Source organism: Mustelus asterias, chromosome 1 (assembly GCF_964213995.1).
Source record: "Mustelus asterias chromosome 1, sMusAst1.hap1.1, whole genome shotgun sequence".
Taxonomy (NCBI): domain Eukaryota; kingdom Metazoa; phylum Chordata; class Chondrichthyes; order Carcharhiniformes; family Triakidae; genus Mustelus; species Mustelus asterias.
The window spans coordinates 20,139,774-20,160,654 of record NC_135801.1 but is presented as its reverse complement, the minus strand read 5'-3'; the positions used below and the strand labels follow the sequence as shown (position 1 = coordinate 20,160,654).

The 20,881-nt window shown below is 43.4% G+C and overlaps 1 protein-coding gene across 7 annotated transcripts in view; it reads left to right on the top strand.

Moving 5' to 3' along the window:
• The window catches only part of LOC144492104 (serine/threonine-protein phosphatase 2A 55 kDa regulatory subunit B gamma isoform), a 348,625-nt gene that overhangs the window by 257,469 nt on the left and 70,275 nt on the right, over window positions 1-20,881 (top strand). For all 7 annotated transcript variants that reach the window (XM_078210211.1, XM_078210209.1, XM_078210213.1 and 4 more), the window contains one exon: window positions 12,599-12,776. In XM_078210211.1, the coding sequence (XP_078066337.1) occupies window positions 12,599-12,776 (178 nt within the window). The remainder of the gene's footprint in view (window positions 1-12,598; window positions 12,777-20,881) is intronic.

The following is a 20,881-nucleotide window of genomic DNA, read 5'->3' as shown; positions in this document are numbered from 1 at the left end:
GCAAGTGGTTATATAGCTTGACGGACACCACTTCACATCAAGCATGGAGGGAGGAAGGCCCCCATGAACTTCTCCAGTTGGTATGGTGATTGGTATGGTATGGTGATTGAACCCGCGCCATTGGTATCATTCTGCACCACATTCTGGCCAGTTAGCTAACTGAGCTAACTTAATGAATTAACAATGACGGGATGAGAGTAAAGTTTGTTCCACATTCTCTGGCGACTGGGGGGTTACGAGGGGAGGAGGAAGCACGGGGGAGAGGGTATGAAAACAATATTCTGTATTAGAATATCAAAATGCTAAAAAGTGTCTGAGCCAATTGCATATTATGACCCCTTTGCAAAGAGGTGGACTCTTTAAACCTTACAACCTGAACACAAGACGTGTTTATATCTTCATTATATGGAATGGTATTTTTCTTTTAACTCTCACAGTGCATTATATTCTGTGTGTTTTTTTCCCCCCAGCAACAATTGATTGCATTGAGGTTTCTCATTTAAATAGTTCAATTCGAATGACATTGTGAGTGGGATGAAAAATGAGAGAACATAAGAACTAGGAGCAGAAATAGGCCATTTGGAATTTAGAAGAAGGAGGGAGGGATCTTATAGATCCCTCGAGCCTGCACTGCCATTCAATAAAATCATGGCTAATCTTTTTGTGGACTCATCTCCACTTACCCACCCACTCACCATAACCCTTAATTCCTTTACTGTTCAAAAATGTATCTACCTTGTCTTAAAAACATTCAATGAGGTAGCCTCAACTGCTTCACTGGGCAGGGAATTCCACAGATTCACAACCCTTTGGGTGAAGAAGTTCCTCCTCAACTCAGCCCTAAATCTGCTCCCCCTTATTTTGAGGCTATGCCTCGGAGTTTTAGTTTCACCTGCCAACCTCCCTGCTTCTATCTTATCTATTTCCTTCATAATTTTATGTTTCTATAAGATGCCTCCCTCCTTCTTCTAAATTCCAATGAGTATAGTCCCAGTCTACTCAGTCTCTCCTCATAAGCCAACCCTCTCAACTCCAGATTCACCTAGTGAATCTCTTCTGCACCTCCTCCAGTGCCAGTATATCCTTTCTCAACTAAGGAGACCAAAACTGTACACAGTACTCCAGGTGCGACCTCACCAGCACCTTATACAGCTGCAACATAACCTCCCTGTTTTAAAACTCCATCCCTCTAGCAATGAAGGACAAAATTCCATTTGCCTTCATAATTACCTGCTGCACCTGCAAACCAACTCCTTGTGATTCTTGTGCAAGGACACCAAGTCCCTCTGCACAGCACAATGCTACAATTTTTACCATTTAAATAATAGTCCATTTTGCTGCTGTTCCCACCAAAATGGATGACCTCACAATTACCAACATTGTACTCCATCTGCCAGACCCTCGCTCACTCAAACTATCTCTATCCCTTTGCAGACATTCAGTGTCCTCTGCACACTTTGCTGAACCACTCATCTGCAAACTTTGACACACTACACTTGGTCCCCAACTCCAAATCATCTATGTAAATTGTAAACAATTGCGGTCCCAACACTGATCCCTGAGGCACACCACTAGTCACTGCCAGCCAGAAAAACACCTATTTATCCCCACTCTTTGCTTTCTGGTAGTTAACCAATCCTCTATCCATGCTAATACATTACCCGTAACACCGTGCACCGTTATCTTATGCAGCAGTCTTTTGTGCGGCACCTTGTCAAATGCCTTCTCCACATCCACCGGTTCCCTGTTGTGCACTGCACTTGTAATGTCCTCAAAGAATTCCAGTAAATTAGCTAAACATGACTTGCCTTTCATGAACCCATGCTGTGTCTTCCCAATGGGACAATTTCTGTCCAGATGTCTCGCTATTTCTTCCTTGATGATAGATTCAAGCATTTTCCCCACTACAGAAGTTAAGCTAACTGGCCTATAGTTACCCGCCTTGTGTCTACCTCCTTTTTTAAACAGTGGTGTCACATTTGCTTTTTTCCAATCTGCTGGAACCACCCCAGAGTCCAGCGAACTCTGGTAAATTTCCACTGACTCGTGTGTAATTTGATAAAAGTGCACTATTGAACTGAATTTTAACAGGTAATAATCAGTGGCAAAATGACAGCAAATGCATGACAGGAAAAGAATCACAGGATGCTTCATAATGCAAGGCAAATATGCCAAATGCAGTGTCAAAAATGTAAGTTTCTTCCGGGTATGGCCCAAAGCTCACCCTCAACAACCACCCCGCCCCCTAAATAAATACAAGTTGCACCCAGAACTCATTCCCTCTCACATGTTTGCATCTCATTTGTCTTTTTCTACCTATAGTGCCCTGGATGACTTGTTAAGTTTGGTTGCAGCTTAAGGCATGACAGATTAATGTCCCACTGTGCTTTTCATTGTTGCAAGTTTTGTACAAATTGTTATGGTTCAGGTTAGAAACTCCATAGTGTTCCATGGAGCCCGCCTGGATCATAAGTTTTGCATCTTCAATTTGGCGAGGATAAGCATAATATGTTTCACTTCAGGTATGATTCAAATGAGCCACTAGGGAGCTTGTATCAAACAAAGTCTATTTAAGAATATAGTTAACATGTATAGTAAGAAAATTAGCAAGAACTTTTATCAATTACAAACAAGAAACAAACAATGATAATGTATAACCATTAGCAAAGATATCTACAATGTTCCAATCAAACGAATCCCATAACCAAAAGACCCTTTTCACAGGTTTAACACAGCACAGACTAATGCTCATGTGATACTGGAAATTGAGTCTGTTAATTGGAGAATTGAAAACACTCAGTCTTAATTCACTCAGAACAGTTTGAAGACCAGACAGCTTCCCAAAACACCAGAGAGCCTCTGGTCCAGCCCCCAACAATAGCAGATTTTCATCCTTCAGAAAAGCAACAGAATTTTCAAAACAACAGGGAGAGAGAGAAAACACTTCTTTTTAGCTTGCTGTCCCTTCTAAAACGAAAACCTGCAGCTCTAAGCTACAAATTAAAAAAAACTGTCTAAAAACACATAACCACCCTCCTAACAATGCAGGATCATAAAACAGGATCATAATCCCAAAGTAAACATTAACAACCCCATTTAAGCCACTTAAGTAGCAATAAAAGGACTCATTGTAGTCAGCCTGGCAACATAATGACATCAGCTAAAGCTGTGGGCTGCAAAACACTGACTGAGAGCTGCAGAGATCATGTTTTTTTTAAAAAAATCTCTTAAAGGTACACTAACATCACAAAATCCATCAGGCCTCCCACTTTCATCAAGTGGTGGAATGTGACCACGAAATGTATTTCCTGATATTTAAGTATAATTAAAAGGAACCTGACGTATTTGTTCACTTTGAAACAGAGGCTTTGGCCAAAGGCCTTTATTCAGGGCTATATTTTGGTCTTGTACCACCTTTTGAGTTAGCAACTTTTTTTTTGCAGGGGTCTGTCAGCTTTCCTGACTCTATCGACTGACAGATTTGGCCTGGTGCTCTGAATCCTGGATGATGACTCTGTCAATAAACAGAACAGGGCCTGGAGGCTGAGCCATCCCAGGGGATGTGATTATTCTCACTTTTCACACCTCCCAAACGTTATTTTAGATTAGCTACAATTGTCATGTCAGAATGCCACCATTACAGAATGCCTCTTATTAAAATTACCATTACATTACCTAAATCTATTCGACGCTTGATCTAATGTACCCCTTTTATGGAGATTTAATGAACCTTTGTTAAAAGGTCCAGATGTTCTTGAATATTTAGATGCTGATTAGAACTCCTTGGTTATATTCGGGTGAGATTCACTTACCTCAGACAATGATCTTACCAAGAACTGGATACTTTGCTGGGAGTCAGCAGAAAATGAGACATGGGTCTGATCTGGTTTTTCTTAATGTGGTGACCTCTCACAGCAGTTATGAAGTAAGCTGTTTGTGGAAGCTCAATTGAAATTGGCACGCAATCGCCCAATTATTGGGTCAGATAGAATGGAATGCTGGTGTGCTTCATGAGCCCAGCACCAAAACTGGGATCAATTGTCAGAAGAGGCTCGTGGAAATACCTATTTAATAACCAATTAGGTTAATTAAAAGCATTTATTTAAGTAACATTGCAAAAAAAATGTTCAGGCATTTCTTTGATTTAAAGTTAAAAGTTTGTTTATTTATTAGTATCACAAGTAGGCTTACATTAACACAGAATTGAAGTTACTGTGAAAATCCCTTATTCGCCACACTCCGGCACCTGTTCGGGTACACTGAGGGAGAATTTCGCACAGCCAATGCACCTAACCAGCACGTCTTTTGGACTGTGGGAGGAAATCAGAGCATCCGGAGGAAACCTGCGCTGACACAGGATGAATGTGCAGACTCCACACAGGCACTGATCAAAACCACGATTGAACCCGGGTCCCTGGTGCTGAGGCAGCAGTGCCAACCATTGTACCACCATGCTGCCCCACAGTAATGTTAAGTAATGTTATTGTGCCAGAGCAGACTGTATGGTGGAATCAGGATGAATAACACAGTGGAGCTTTTACTCTCAAAGAGATGGCTGCAGTAACCAGATTTAAAGTGAGAGAGCAGACTTCACAGGTAAATCAAAAGTTTGGTGCCATCTTAATAGTATCTGGGAATCATTAGTTGAAGCAATTGGGAACAGTTTGTACAACAGTCAAGACAATGAAATCCTGAAGGGTGAGCTGTGAAACCTTGATGCTGGATTCTTTGTTAAAAGTGAAGCGGAAGCTTTGTTTGAAAGAATAGTTGGAAAATCTGAACTGGATTCGTCATGCAAACTGCTAAGGGAAAGCACTGTTGTTTAAAAGAAGATTTGAAAGTGTCTTTTTGAAAGTGGAATTTGAAATCACTTTTGTGGAAGCTGGAGTTCATTGAGACAAGGCGGCTCACAGTAAAAATATCATCTGGGGGGATTCTGAGGAGAAATCCATAGACACGCACTTGGGTTCAGAACGGAGTGTGCGTTTGGCCACAGCCAGCTTGTGTGTTCAGAGGGACGTTATGTCACTGAGACCATTGTAGCTTAAGATATCATCATTAAAGAAGAAATAGCAGGCCATCTGGACAAGAATGGTTCAATTAAGCAGACGCAGCATGGATTCATGAGGGGAAAGTCGTGCTTGACGAACTTGTTGGATTTTTATGAAGATGTGACTAGTGCGGTTGACGGAGGGGAACCGGTGGTTGCGGTGTTCTTGGATTTCTAAAAGGCGTTTGATAAGGTGCCTCACAAAAGGTTGCTGAAGAAGATTGGGTCACACGGAGTTGCGGGTAGAGTGTTAGCGTGGATTGGGGATTGGCTATCCGACAGGAAGCAGAGAGTCGGAATAAATGGGTGCTTTTCTGGTTGGCAGATGGTAACTAGTGGCGTGCCGCAGGGATCGGTACTGGGGCCTCAACTATTTACCATTTATATAGACGATCTGGAGGAGGGGACTGAGTGTAGGGTAACAAAGTTTGCAGATGACACAAAGATAAGTGGAAAAGTGAATCGTGTGGAGGGCGTAGAAGGTTTGCAGAGAGATTTGGACAGGCTGAGTGAGTGGGCGAGGATCTGGCAGATGGAGTATAACGTTGACAAATGTGAGGTTATTCACTTTGGAGGAAATAATAGCAAATTGGATTATTATCTAAATGGAAAAAAATTACAACATGCTACTGTGCAAAGGGACCTGGGGGTCCTTATGCATGAGACGCAAAAACCCAGTCTGCAGGTGCAACAAGTGATCAAGAAGGCAAATGGGATGTTGGCCTATATCGCAAGGGGGATAGAATATAAAAGCAGAGATGTCTTGCTGCATCTGTACAGGGCATTGGTGAGGCCGCAGCAGGAATACTGTGTGCAGTATTGGTCCCCTTATTTGCGGAAGGATATACTGGCCTTGGAAGGATGGCAGAGAAGGTTCACCAGGTTGATACCAGAGATGAGGGGTGTTGATTATGAGGAGAGACTGAGCAGATTGGGTTTGTACTCGTTGGAATTTAGAAGGCTGAGGGGGGATCTTATAGAGACCTATAAGATAATGAAGGGGCTGGATAGGGTAGAGGTGGAGAGATTCTTTCCACTTAGAAAGGAGGCTAGAACTAGAGGGCATAGCCTCAAAATAAAGGGGGGTCAGTTTAGGACAGAGTTGAGGAGGAACTTCTTCTCTCAGAGGGTGGTGAATCTCTGGAATTCTCTGCCCACTGAAGTGGTGGAGGCTACCTCCTTGAATATGTGTAAATCACGGATAGATGGATTCCTGATCGGTAAGGGAATTAAGGATTATGGGGATCAGGCGGGTAAGTGGAACTGATCCACTTCAGATCAGCCATGATCTTATTGAATGGTGGGGCAGGCTCGAGGGGCTAGATGGCCTACTCCTGCTCCTATTTCTTATGTTAAGATATACTTTGTAGCCCATGTTTACCTCAACTTCTGTGGATATTCGTGAAGTTAAGGGGCGAGTCAAAAAAGTATTGTGTCATAATCCAACATAGCATGGTGGCACAGTGGTTAGCACTGCTGCCTCACAGAACCAGGGACCCAGGTTCAATTCCAGCCTAGGGTCACTGCCTGTGTAGAGTTTGCATGTTCTCCCCGTGTCTGCATGGGTTTCCTCCCACAGTCCAAAGATGCGCAGGTTAGGTTGATTGGCCATGCTAAACTGTCCCTTAGTGTCAAGGGATTAGCAGGGTAAACACGTGGGGTTACGGGGGTAAGGGCTGGGTGGGATTGTTGTCGGTATAGGCTCAATGGGCCAAATGGCCTCCTTCTGCACTGTAGGATTCTATGATTCTATTCTATGATTCATGTTTAATCATTTTTAAAAATTAAAACAAGTTGACGTTCCAGTGACTCTGTTGCTCCATGTTTTCTTCAAAAAAAACTAGTTAGTCTTTTGAGCCATGTTTCCATTCTGGGATCTTCCAGTTCAGTTATAACATCAACTGGGATTGTAACAACTCAATAGATGTATTTTAAGGGCATTAACAATAGCTCTGCACCTAAGCCAGCTCAATGCACCTCTCTCTGCCCATCGGAAAGGAGAGGTTTAAGACAGTACGTGGATAAGTTAACCTCCAAGGCATGACGTACATAATGATGAAAAGTCCAGAGTAGCCATTGGAATTTAGTGGAATGACCTTGAAGTGAATCAACTTTGTGCATTAAACTAAATTGCTATCCAGTGGGGATGTAGCTTAGGATCCTTCAAGAGATTTTGGGCTCTGTTAATTCCCCACTTTATTCAATATTTCACAGGTTTTTGACATGAGATTCAGTTGGCTGGTTTCTTGCTGGCTAAAATTGACAGACTCTGAGGATCCAAAGGTGATCCTTTAACCCTCGGCTGAGCATCAAATTGCTGACAGACAGCTTAAATTCTTAACATTGAATGATTCCCAAAACTCTCCATTATATCCATCCTGGCCTCATTGACTGATACATTCATACAGTTATTGAAAATGATTGCCCCATCTATTAGAATAATGGCTACTCCAAGTAGTTGCTGTATAATGTGCTACATTAGCGATCATCGAGAAAAAACAGTGCATTATTTCACTGAGACTTCAAACCGATTTAAGAGTAAAATAAACTCTTAAGAGCTATTAATTTGAGCTCGAATCGGTCCAAATTCTTTGCCATGGAGCGTGATATCTTCTTAAAATTTCAACACCCAGTTATAATATTTCCTCCAAATGATCAAGTCCAGCTTTCATTTGGGGCAAATTTAATAGTTGAGATTTCGCCTCTCAAGAATAGGTTCAGAAACATCTGGCTGAGATTTTCCAGGGACCTGCCGTAGGGGGGGTGCAGCAGCCCAGCCAAAAGCCCATGGACTTTCCTCAGGACCAGACGGTCTCGGTGGTGGGTGGGGCTAGTAAACCCAGCCCATCTGTCTAATCTCTTTGAAACCATTTTGCAACTCCAGTGGAATTGGATTAAAAATACAATTCAGCTTGGTCATTATGGCCAATTTGAGATAGTACCTTGCAAGATGAACAAATAAAGGGAAATCCTTCTATTTATTTTGTCCCTAATACCAGCCAATAACTCTACATCAAATTGTATGTTAGTTGGCTCCAATCAGTTTGTACTGATGCTTATCCTCCTTGGCATCACCTCTAAGTACTCTGGTTTCCTCCCACAATCTGAAAGACGTGCTGGTTAGGTGCACTGGCCATGCTAAATTCTCTCTGTGTACCCGAATAGGCGCGGGAGTATGGCAACTGGAGGATTTTCACAGTAACTTTATTGCAGTGTTAATGTAAACCTACTTGTGACACTAATAAATAAACATGAAAACTTTAGCTCCACATAGCAGTTGTTCTGATCCCCATGTATCCATGTTGCTCCCATTTCCATTTATTCCCCTTTCCTTCAACTGCCTGTTGGTAAATCTTGGCATTGCCTCTGAGTGTGTTCTGCAGTCTTGTAACCTTCAGTATGTAAAACCAAAATCTCTTCAGCTCTCAGACTGTCACTTTTAATCGTATACCATGTCCTTTGATCCAAATCCATCAACTACTGGAAAAAAAACTGTTTCTGTCTACTCCATCCTATCCCGAGATAATTTTCAATACTGCTATGAAATCAGCTCATAATCTTATCCGTTCTCATAGGAACAGCCCAATTTGCAAGTCTTACAAGGTAGGCGGAATCCTAGCAAATCTGCACATCCGTCCTCGCTATTGTCACAGCATCCTTCCAATAGAATAGAGTCCAAAATTTTACACACTGTTCCAGCTGAGATCTCGCTAAGATTTTGTATTAATTTACCTACTTCAAGCTGCCGGTCTTGAACCTGTAGTAATAGAGCTGGTTTATTTTATTTTTTGTCTCCTCACAACCCCATCTGAATGGAAAGCCTGAGCTCAGGTCGCACCCAATGCCACTTTCCTCCACTTCGCAGTGGTGTTTTTGGAACTCTCAAATCCAAAATGCTGTTTGTTTGGAAGATCTTCCAATTTCTTGAATTGGATTGTACTCTCAGTGGGAGGATGGCTTGAACAGCTTATTGGCTGTTTAGAGGAGCCTAAAAATGTGCGTTATGTTTCCCAATTCAAACAAGCCAAAGTACTTGTGTTTTTTATGATTTTTATCCTCGATATTTTCTTGGATCACTGGCCATTTGTGTGAGCAGACCTTTTATCCTTCACGATCTGGAGTGTGTCGGGAAGGAAGCTGGTCCATACTGATAGCATATTTCCCCTCTCCACTCCCAGACCCCTTTAATAAATCAGACTCTTGGATAATCCTTTCATTTCAGCATTCCTCATTTGTAATAAACATTAGCGAAGTGATCCCAGGTTTGTTCTGTATGAGTTTGTGCGTGGTTGGATGCGTTGACTTTGTTCCAAGTGTTTCTTTACATAGGAACTGTTCTGTTGATGTCCAAGCCAACTGATCCATGATTTTCATGAAATAGTGGACAGAATTACAGAAGCTGATTCCCAAAAAAGTCCCATGTTACAGACACAGAATTTGATTTATTTGATCGCTGTGAAACAGTGACCCTTCTCCCGACCTTTCATGTAAAAAGTAGAATTGGTGAGCAGTGAAGCTTCATATTTCGGTGTGTAAGTAAGGATAATTCAATGAAGGTTAGAAATGTAAAGGAAATTGATATATTATTAGTAGTACTCGGGAGAAAACTTGACGTTTGGTGTCAGTCTGTATAGTTGTGCATGGTTTTGAGCCACACTGTTCAACAAGGGAGAAGAAAAGTTAGCAAGGGAGTGTTTAATGAGCCACATCTGTCCATTGGTCATACTCGGAGATGGTGCTGACTAAATGTAGAAATATTAATTATAATGGAAGCAATCATTATAAATGTTTTTTTCTTAAGTGGCACCATCTTGTTCTTCGCTGCAGAGTGAAACTTCACCTCCATTTCCCCTGAGCCAGCAGGAGACAGAAACTGTGAATTCGAGGCATCATTAAAAAAAAATTAGGTGGGAGATAATACATACTGACAAGTACAATCCATGTTTATTTACTCAGGTTCTTTGGGGAAAGAACAGTAAAGAATTTTAAATGGAACACCAACATTCTTCATGCATGTAGGCCGAAGGTCTGTTTTGGGTGACTCTTTTTAATGGGAGTATAGCAAGTTAGGCTGAATACTGCACATTTTCTGCACTAAAATGCGTGTAGGAAGGCTTTGAAGCTATGCGAGGCTTTAAGCCAGTTGTTGGCAGGAGTGATCACTGGGGATGTAGCAAAGCTGCCAGGGATTTGCAGCTGTATAAAATAGAGTGCCTGTCAATGCAGTTTGGAGAAAAGGTCATAACTGTTAACACTGACTGATAATGTGTCTGCGTGATACTGTAGAAAAGCTTCAGATAATGTGAATGGCATCCTACTGACAGCCACAGCACAATTACATTGCAAATAAGGCACAAACTATGCCACTTAATTGGTGATAGCTTGCTAGGATAAGAGATAAAGTGCATTACTGCGAGGCAGTTCAGAAAAGCTGAGTAAAACCCTAAATAAACATGGATTATATTTGTTAATATGTATTATCTCCGGACTATTTATTTATTTTTCTGTCAAGGCTCCTCAGTACCATGCGTTTCCTCCGGCGAGAGTGGGGAGAGAAGGTGACCTGCTATCCTCTTGCTGTAGATTTATAAGTGTATGCTGGTTCGATAGGTGGGAGCAATCCATGGTGTCTCTCTCTGTCTCTCTTGTTCTCCCCAAGGACAAGCTGCCTCTTGCAACCACCGCACACACCCTTTATCAACGACTCAGTAGGAATTGTACATGACATGTGCATTTTAGCTAGCTTTATTAGATCAAGAGCTTTGTACCTTCTTTTTTAAACAAATCAACAACTTACATTCTGCACGATTTTCTTTACCATTGGCTGAAGTTTGAAGGAATATAGGTTCACATACTAGTTTTCTGCACAGGTTTATTTGGTGGACTGGATATCTGACAATTGCTGTGGTCAGAATCCTCTGTCCCTGCAGGAGGTGAGGAAGGAGGTGGGCGAACTGGCAGGTTCATGGGACTGATACCTGACACCTTCCTGCCTGCATTCATATTAAGTTCTGGACAGGAAGGCCCATGGTCAACCTTCCCAGCCCGGCTCCAATTGAGTTCTGTAAGTGGTCAATTAATGACCACTTCAGGACCTCTCCTAGCCTCTGCTGCAATCTTCCCAGCTCCGGGTGGGCATGCCAACATGTGGCCTGCACAACTGGTAAAAGCAGGCTGCATTTTGCTGGAGGCAGTTGGGGGGGAGGGGCGGTTGGCTGTTGATCTGCAGAATTCTGTGAATGATCGAGGATACGGAGCTGAAGGAAGGCCACTCACCACACCCTCGTCCTTGATGCTGACCCCCAGGGACCACCCCCCCCCCCTACCATGTGAGAACCCCCACCCACAAAAGCACTTACTTTTTTCCTGAGTAGCTCCATGATCCTGATACGCTGAGAGCGGGGTGCTGTTCTAGCACCAGCCATCGCCTTCACTGTAGCGCTGCTAAGTGTACGAGCTGCCAACCTCTGGTTGGCTGGCAGCTCTTGGCGGGAAGTAATCTCCGGGGTCCTCAGTCTGGAGGAAGGCCAACCGCTGTCCACTTAACTGCCTGATGGGCAGGAGATACGGCAGGCCTTCGTCCTCTGAGCTGGCGTGGGTGCTTCACCACTTTTTGAGGCAGCGAACCAGACAGCCACTGAGAATGGAAGATTCTGCCCCCTGCTTGTGTCTCTAAACCAAACTAGTGACCAGCCTGAATCGGCACATTGCCCATTGGTCTGATGCTTTGTTTCTCTCTTTTGGAACATGACCCCACTTAGTGAAACCCACAGGTTTGTGAAGAGACAATAGGCAGAATATTCCACTCCCACTGGCATCAATGGTGGGGTCCCAAAACCCCTCCCACAGTTTGGGGACACATAAGGCTGCATAGTGGTTGTGTCAAAATGTAATCGGTTCGTTATGTGCCAATGGTGAACACAACACTAGTTAAGATTCCTGGTGGTTTCCTAGCTGGGATTGGCTATCTCTGAGGGAATTTTTTTGCAGAGTTATTTGAAGCTAAATGTGAAGAATTCAAGCCCGAGTGTCTTAAATATTTTTCTAGGTTTGACCAATGAATCTGGTGGACAAAAATATCCTCGAGTAATTTAGATCTGCTACATCAGGCATTAACACAATGAGAACGGATCAATTTGGTTAAAATCTCCAGCTTGGAGCCATAGGATGGCATCGTGGCACAGTGGTTAGCACTGCTGCCTCACAGAGCCAGGGACCCAGGTTCAGTTCCCGGTTCGGGTCACTGTCTGCGGAGTTTCCTCCGGGTGCTCTGGTTTCCTCCCACAGTCCGAATGATGTGCTGGTTAGGTGCATTGGCCATGCTGAATTCTCCCTCAGTGTACCGGAACAGGCGCCAGAGTGTGGCGACTAGGGGATTTTCATAGTAGCTTCATTGCAGTGTCAATGCAAGCCTACTTGTGACACTAATAAATAAAATTTTAAAAACTCAAAAGAATCTGGGTATGACCCCTTTAGTAAGGATGGTTGCCAGTTGATCATGTATTCATTAAAACAGCTGTACGATAATCTTAATCTCTTTCTCTGCAGGTGCCAGTGCTGAAACCCATGGATTTGATGGTGGAGGTAACTCCACGGAAGATCTTTGCTAACGCTCACACCTATCACATCAACTCAATTTCTGTCAACAGTGACTGTGAGACCTACATGTCAGCCGATGACCTCAGGATTAACCTTTGGCATTTAGGAATAACGGACAGGAGTTTCAGTATCCTTTGACTAATATGCATGTGTGTGGTTTCAAAGAATATTTGTGTGTCGATGAAATTACACTTCCTGATCATTTCTTTTGCTGTCCATAGACAAAATATGGATCTTGTACAGATGGATTCATTGAAACCCCCCAATATGAACGTTGGTTTCACATCCTACACCAACTGTGCAAATTGTCTCTTGTAAATTTTTCACGCACAATATTATAGTTTGGTAAATGAAAGCAAAGGATGTTTTTGCTACTAGTTTTGTTGCAGGAAATTATTATCTTTTTGTTTCATTTTTATGGCTTTGACATTTATATTTCATGTCACTTGGGGCTTTCAGTTTTTCATTCCAAAAATACCATCGTTAATTTCAGTGGAGTCACTCTTCAAATCTGGCTAGGAAGCATCTTAATTTGAAAATTCTCTCCATCCCTCACTCTTCTTGCCCCAGTACGCAAAAAAAATGCTTATGCCGGAACATCCGTAGGATACAATAGAATCATGAATGTTTTGATGAATGATCACATTTATCTGCAGGTTATCTGCATGCTTCATGATGTGGTGTTGCGGTTGCTGAGTGTATGTAAAGTGAACCTCACAACATGCTGCTTAAAGCATTTGAGAAGTAACATCATTTAGTCTTCCACCTCTCTCTCCTTCACATGCCCAGATGTTACGTAGAAAGACTGACATGACACTTCTCCCCATAACTACCAACAAAACTCCAGCTGTGATATTTGTTTCACTGAAGTAATTATTAAATATTTTAAAACGGGAAAATTGCCACCACCCCCTCATGAAAAATTGTCCATAGTTTGTTGAAGTTTTTTAGAAAGTAAATATTCATGATGGTCAAGGTGAAGGACGCTGTGTTGGCAACAAGTGCGCTCAAATCAAATGCAGCACAAGTAGTGACCAAACCTTCTTGAGGGGCAGTAAATCCTGGCCAGGGACACCCATTTCCCATGAAAGAATTTTGTCAGAATCTTTGCCTCATTTCAGAAGGGCATCCCTGGTGCTGTGGTCTCGATTTCCACATCTTCCACGTACAAATAACAAAGACAGTTTTCCACGTGGGACTCACGGGTAATAGGAACCACCAGAAACTAGACTGAGATTGGTCAGATACATTTCATTATACTCGCAGATCCAGTAAATAGGCTTCTCATGCCAGTTTGATTTATGAATTCAAGTCATAGAGGTGAAAAAATAATACTCTTAAGGTCACTGACGGTAGCCACTACAGAAATGATTATTAATCATCCCTGAGGTTCAAGTGTACACTAAGTTCTCAAGCTCCTGGCAGATATAGGATGGGATTTTCCAGCCACACTCGCCCCAAAGCTGGAAAATCCCTCCTGAGGTCAACGGAACTTTGCATGATCTGCCCCTTGCCTACTACGATTCCCATGGCGGGCAAGACAGGAAAGGTTGATTGGTCATGCTAAATTGACCTATTGTTGACCATAGCAGGGTAAATATGTGGGGTTAAAGGATTGGGCTTGGGTCCATGCAGACTCGATGGACCAAATGGCCTCCTTCTGCACTGTAGGGATTCTATGATTCAAAAGTATTGATGAGGGATGATAGTAGCCTTTAAACATAATTTCAAAGTAGTGTTTTACATCAGCAGACCTGAAACGATTGGTGTTAAGTATGGCCAAAATGACGTAGGGGCTGAGATGAAGGTGACTCTGAGCTGCAGGATTGTAGTAAATGGATAACAAGCAGTGGACAACAGGAGCTCAATCTGCCATTTCCATTTTGCAGTATTGTCATTTTTGTTGCTCCAGATTTGAACTTGAATAACTTTTGCTTTTCGATTCTAGCTGTTGCGCTTGATTCAAAGCTAAACATTCAATATTGAAAATAAATGTCAGCAAAATGAATCTCTGCGGAAGTTTCTGCAAGCTGTAGCATTGTGGAAGCACAACCAGCTAACGATAATGTAAGCAACATTAGGGGCAGCACAGTGGTTAGCACTGCTGCCTCACAGCACCAGGGATCCAGGTTCAATTCCAGCCTTGGGTGACTGTGCAGAGTTTGCATTCTCCCCTTGTCTACGTGGGTTTCCTCGGGGTGCTCTGGTTTCCTCCCACAGTCCAAAGATGCGCGGGTTAGGTTGATTGGTCATGGCTAAATTGACCCTATTGTTGACCATAGCAGGGTAAATGTGTGGGGTTATGGGGATAGGGCCTGGGTCCGTGCAGACTCGATGGGCCAAATGGCCTCCTTCTGCACTGTAGGGATTCTATGATTCAAAAGTATTGATATGGGATGATAGTAGCCTTTAAAAATTTAAGGGACATCAGCAATATGGAGAGGGTAAATTTCACTTTTAGCAGTAAATGTGAAGCAGGTTGTGACAGAATGGGCACCTGTTACACACCCTCTTCCTTTTCCATTCCTTGAGGAAACCTGAGTTTGAATCTCAGTCTTGGCTGATGTTTATGTTTTGTTTTCCAATTGCACGTAAATGGAACTAGCCAAGTGCACCGTGTTGACTGAGGCTCCAGAGGGTTAACTCAAAGAAACCTAGTAGTGATGATGTTGCTGTAGATTTTTGCTTGTTGATTCGACCAGAGTCTTTCAAACTGCTTCCACCATCCATTAATCTGTGCACCAGAAGTGGTTTCAGGAGAGGAAGGCATTTTTTCAGGCTATACTATTGTACACTTTAAAAGTTATTTGTGTTAGACTGAGAATTTATCTGAAAGTAAATATATATTCAGGATCTTTTGTATTTAACCATTTATACAAACAAACATTTTAATCCTGTATCAAATATCTGCTCAGAACTTTTCCTTGAAACAGGAGATGCAGTTCTTAATCATTGTAATAAAATGGTCACATTGCTAATTGTGCATTTGGAGAGAAGATTGGAGAGTGCAAAATCATGAGATTGAGATGGAGCAGACAGAGAAAAATTGTTCATGTTGGCAGAAGGGTTGAGCACCAGAGGATATAACCTGAATGGCAAAAGAGCCAACGGCAACGTGAGGAGAAACATTTTTATGTAGCGAGTGGTTATGATCTGGAATGCAGGGCCTAAGAATGTGGTGGAGTCAGGTTCGATCATGGCTGTTGAAAGAGAATGGGATGAAAAGCTGAAGACAGCAGGAAGTTGCTGGGTTGAGGGGAAAGGGCAGAGGAGTTGGACAGGCTAAGTTGCCCCTGCAGAGAGACAACACGGACACAACAGGCAAACGGCCTCAGTCTGTGCTATAACCATTCTATGATTCTAATCTATGAAGACATTAGATGGGAAAACAGTTAATCTTTCTGGAGAAAGTTGATTTTACATTTGTTCTATTTGTTTTTGTCTGCTGTTATTATTAATGGCCTGGACCTTCAGAACAACGGCAATGCAAAGATCACCCGTCATCAGAGCTTGAGGAAGGCAACCTGACTGTGAAAGCGAGTTTTGGTGAACACCTTGTCAAACACCTGGAGGGAAATGGGAAGCAATGAAGGTGGACAGGGTGAAAGAGAAAAATGGAAATTCTGACAAAGGGTCATCCAGACTTGAAACATTGGCTCTATTCTCTCTCCACAGATGCTGTCAGACCTGCTGAGTTTTTCAGCATTTTCTCCTTTTGCAACAGCAATGCTAATTGTATTGCTGCTGCACTCAAATTCTCTTAACCTGACGCCACCGAGCATTTCTACTGGGGTCTTCCAATGCTAGCTTTAACTGAAGCACATTGTCTCTCAGGAAACCCTGAGAGTGGAGTAATGTCTGGTGAAGGTAGGACACAGCACCACCCCCCCCACCCAACCCCGCCTTTTTCACAGCACTAGTTACCATGTGATGAGATTAAAAGTCTAGCCTGAATGTTATTGAATGGGTGAGTGAATAGGTAGGAAAGGTTAGTTAGGTAATCCAATTTGGTGGGGAGGTGGTTGTGTTAGATCGGGGGTAGTCAGATGATCGGTGGGGTGGGGGGGAGTTGTTGTCAGGTATTTAGCAAGGTAGTCTGATGGCCAGGGGGTGATTGGTGAGTCAGTTACCCAGATTTTAAACTAGTTTTTGATCTATCTAGCAGGGATGTGTTAGCTCTGTTGGCTGGACAGCTGATTCGTGATGCAGAGTAACGCCAACAGCGTGGGTTCAATTCCCATATCGGCTGAGGTTATTCATGAAGGCCCTGCCTTCTCAACCTCGCCCCTCAACTGAGGTGTGGTGATCCTCAGGTTAAAATCATCACCAGTCAGCTCTCTCCCGCAAAGGGAAGAGCAGCCTTTGGTCATCTGAGATTATGACGGCTTTACCTTTGTTTCTTGTGTAGGTAACCAGGTAAGCACACCTGAGCTGCCTGAAGTGTCCGACGCTAACTCAGACTGCTGAGGGGGCCAGGGAGCTACTACTTATTAATGAAATTCTTTACCTATGGTAGAAAAACAGGAAGAGACAATAATTTACTTTCAGGTAATTTCTCAAAAACAACTTACCATTGACTGACTGTCACCTGTACTGATTCCACAAAGGTGGCATGACAAAATCCTCCACATTAGTTTCACAAGCGGGTGGCACCTTGGTGAGCGCTGCTGCCTCTCAGCGCCAGGGATCCGGGTTCAATTCCAGCCTTGGATGACTGTCATTTGTGGAGTTTGTACAGTCTCAGCAAGTCTGCGTGGGTTTCCTCTGGGTGCTCCGCTTTCCTCCCACACTCCAAAGATGTGCAATTTAGGTGGATTGGCCATGCTAAATTGCCCCTTAGTCAGGGAGACTAGCTAGGGTAAATACCTGGGGTGAATACGTGGGATTACAGAGAATGGGGCTGGGAGAGTGGGCCTAGGCAAGATGCTCTGTCGGAGAGTCGGTGCAGACTCGATGAGCTGAATGGCCTCCTCCTGCACTGTAGTGATTCGATGAGATAGAGTCACCTTGGATCATATCAACTTGAAAATCTAACTGGAGACGCCTTTATTCAGTGCTGGTACTTTTCAGATTGGAAACTATAATAATGCGACAGTGTCATCCCTGCATAATGATGCCCAGAAGAGCACTTGGGACTGAGGTCTCATTACGACTATTCAATCTAAAATGGCTTGCAGCAAAGGCACATTGTCGTGGGACGCGGGTCATTATCAATCGAGTGTTGGTAAAATAACACAATTGGCAATGCACTGATAAGTGTTGCTTTCAGATTACGGGCAAGAGAGCTCAGAGGCAGGTACTGTGTTGCCATGACAACCATGTTGCTCTTTCCACAATGTACTCATCCTCAGCCACTGAATGTCTAAAGTGGTCATTTCATATTCTGACGGATGTTGAACCTGGCCTTGGTAGCATCCATTAATGACAAACTAGCTTCCCGAGTTCCTGAGAGATTAATTTTGTTATGCTGAAGTGAGCCAGCGTTTGCATTAGCATAAGGTAAGAGGATGATAGTTCTTTAAAAAGATGCCAAGCGGTATTATAGAGCATTACTCATGCCACTAAAATAGAATTTCTATAGAACTCTTAATACAGAAAGAAAATACTGCGGATGCTGGAAATCTGAAATAAGAACGAAAGCAAAGATGCAAAAAGTCGTCAGTTTTGTGGAGAGGAACAAGGGTTAATGTTTCAGGTCAATGGTGTTTCATCAGAACTAAAGAAAGATGGTAATGTCAGAGTTTTTAGACCAGTAGAAGGGAAGGGACGGGAAGAAGATCTGCGATGGGGTGGAGACCAGGAGAGGCCAAAAGATCTTATGATACAACAGTTAAAGAGAATGGAAATGGATATAGTAAAGAAACAAAGGTTGTGTCCAAATGAGGTATGAACTGCCACATAAGGGGATAAAGAAAGAACACGACAAGACCAACCCACCAAAACAAAAAATAAAGAAGACAATAACATGTAGGACAAGATGGAGGCAGAGGTTTTATTTGTCTTTTATAGGATGCGGGCATTGCTGGCTCGGCCAGCCTTTATTCCCCATCCCTCATTGCCCTTGAGAAGGTCACGAGGAGCTGCTGCCTTGAACCACTGTAGCTCACAGTGCTGCTGTTGGGAAGGGAGTTCCAGGATTTTGACCCAGCGACTGTGAAGAAACTACAATGTGGTTCCAACTCAGGATGATGTGCGGCTTAGAAGAAAACTTGTAGGCAGTAGTGTTCCCATGCATCTGCTGTCCTTGCCCTTCTAGATGGTAGAGGTGCTATCGAAAGAATCTTGGAAAGTTGCTACACTACATCTTATAAATGGAACAGGCTGCTATCACTGTGTATCGGTGGTGGCAACATGTATCGCCAGCATTTATTGTTCATCCCCAATTGCCCTTGAACTGAGTGGCTTGCTATGCCATGTCACAGGGCAGCTAAGAGTCAATCACATTGCTGTGGCTCTGGAGTCCCACATCAGCCAGACCGGATAAGATTTCCTTACCTAAAGGATGTTAGTGAACCACATGGGCTTTTACAACAATCGACAATGGTTTCAAGGTGGTCATGAGACTTTTAATTTCAATTTTTTATTGAATTCAAATTTCAACATCTGCTGTGATGAGATTTGAACCCGGGTCCCCAGAGAATTACCCTCAGCGTCTGGATTGGTAATCCAGTGAGAATACCACTAGACCATTGCCTCCTCTGCCCTTAACATTAATCCTGCACTCACCTGATGAAGGAGCAGCGCTCCGAAAGCTCGTGCTACCAAATAAACCTGTTGGACTTTAACCTGGTGTTGTGAGACTACTTACTGTGCCCACCCCAGTCCAACGCCGGCATCTCCACATCATTAACATTGATGTTAATACATTTAGAGAAACAAACTTAATTAGAGGTGTTGTTTGTACTGTGAACATGGAATCATTTCCCTCCATGGGCTTGGTGGACTATCTTTGGGTTTGATGATCAACCCATTTGAATTTTACTCTGGTTTAGCCATTGACGGCATCACCGGGTCAGTGACTCTGGTGAGGAGAATGGTCGGGTTGGAGAATTTGCATTATTTCATTCACTCGTGCCACCAAATCGGATGTTTGTCCAGTCTAAGTCACCACAGCTATTCTCCAGTTATTTAGGGTATATTCTACTATATAACTAGATAAATCTGAAAGGAGGGCAAAACCAGCCCAGGCTGACCTTCCTGTTAATTTCTATGTTCGTATACTCACTTTGTAATAGTCTCTTCCGGAAAGTGTAACGTGAGTTAAGAATTGACAGTGAGAATGGGCTCTGTCATAATCACCTATCCCGTATCGGTATGTAACCCACATACGAATACCACAAGGGCATCTCCGGCCGATGACAAAATATCCCAGCATTAGTCAGTCCCTTCAAAAGATGGGAAAATATTGGCAAGACTAGGTAAGATAATCCTTTTAAACCTTGCAGTCAAATACATGCTTCTAGTCAGCCCCTCGTCTGTTCCTTTTGGGTTTTTTGTTCCATGTGTGATTTATGGGCATCAGCACCAGTCTGGGCTGGTGGTGAATGCTGCCATTATTTTTTGTGCGATTGATGTATGATCGGAATTTAATGTGATCAGTTCTAATTTATTGAGGAATGGTGGCTAGTCATTAAGAAATTCTGTGCTTACCAAATATCTCACTAACGTTGTCTTAATTTGTTAACTGCCATAGTGAGTCAGTGGAAGGATTTTATGGGGGTCTCACACCAGTGAGAGGCCTGCGTCACCTCTGTCCCATTCTGGAACTCAAATGGACAGTGGTGAGTCTTCCCCAGGATTTGGGATACGGGGGCAGAAGTACTAGCCGCCCTGCCCATGGGGAGCTACCAGCCAATCAGGAACGGTCCTTTCCAGACAGTGCCACCGGAAGCAGTGGTTGCTACTGGTAATACACCCACCCAAGGCCTCAGACTGTTGAGGAATCCAGACCCCAGATGAGTGAGGGCAGGATGGGGGTCATGGGGAAGGGTTGGCTGGCTGTGGGTGGAAGGGGGAGGAAGAAAATGGAGGGTAGGTGCACCTCAGCGGGATCTTTCTTCTCCACCCCCCCCCTTCTCTTCTGACCCCGGGTCCCACTATCAGGAACTGACTCCCTTTGAACGAGGGATCGCAGCCTGCAAGCCTGACAAGGGTTTGCTTTCCAAGCTTGCTGCATGGTGGGCTTCCCCCACCTGCTGGTGTTGAGTGCCAGTGGTGGCTGGATGAGGCTCT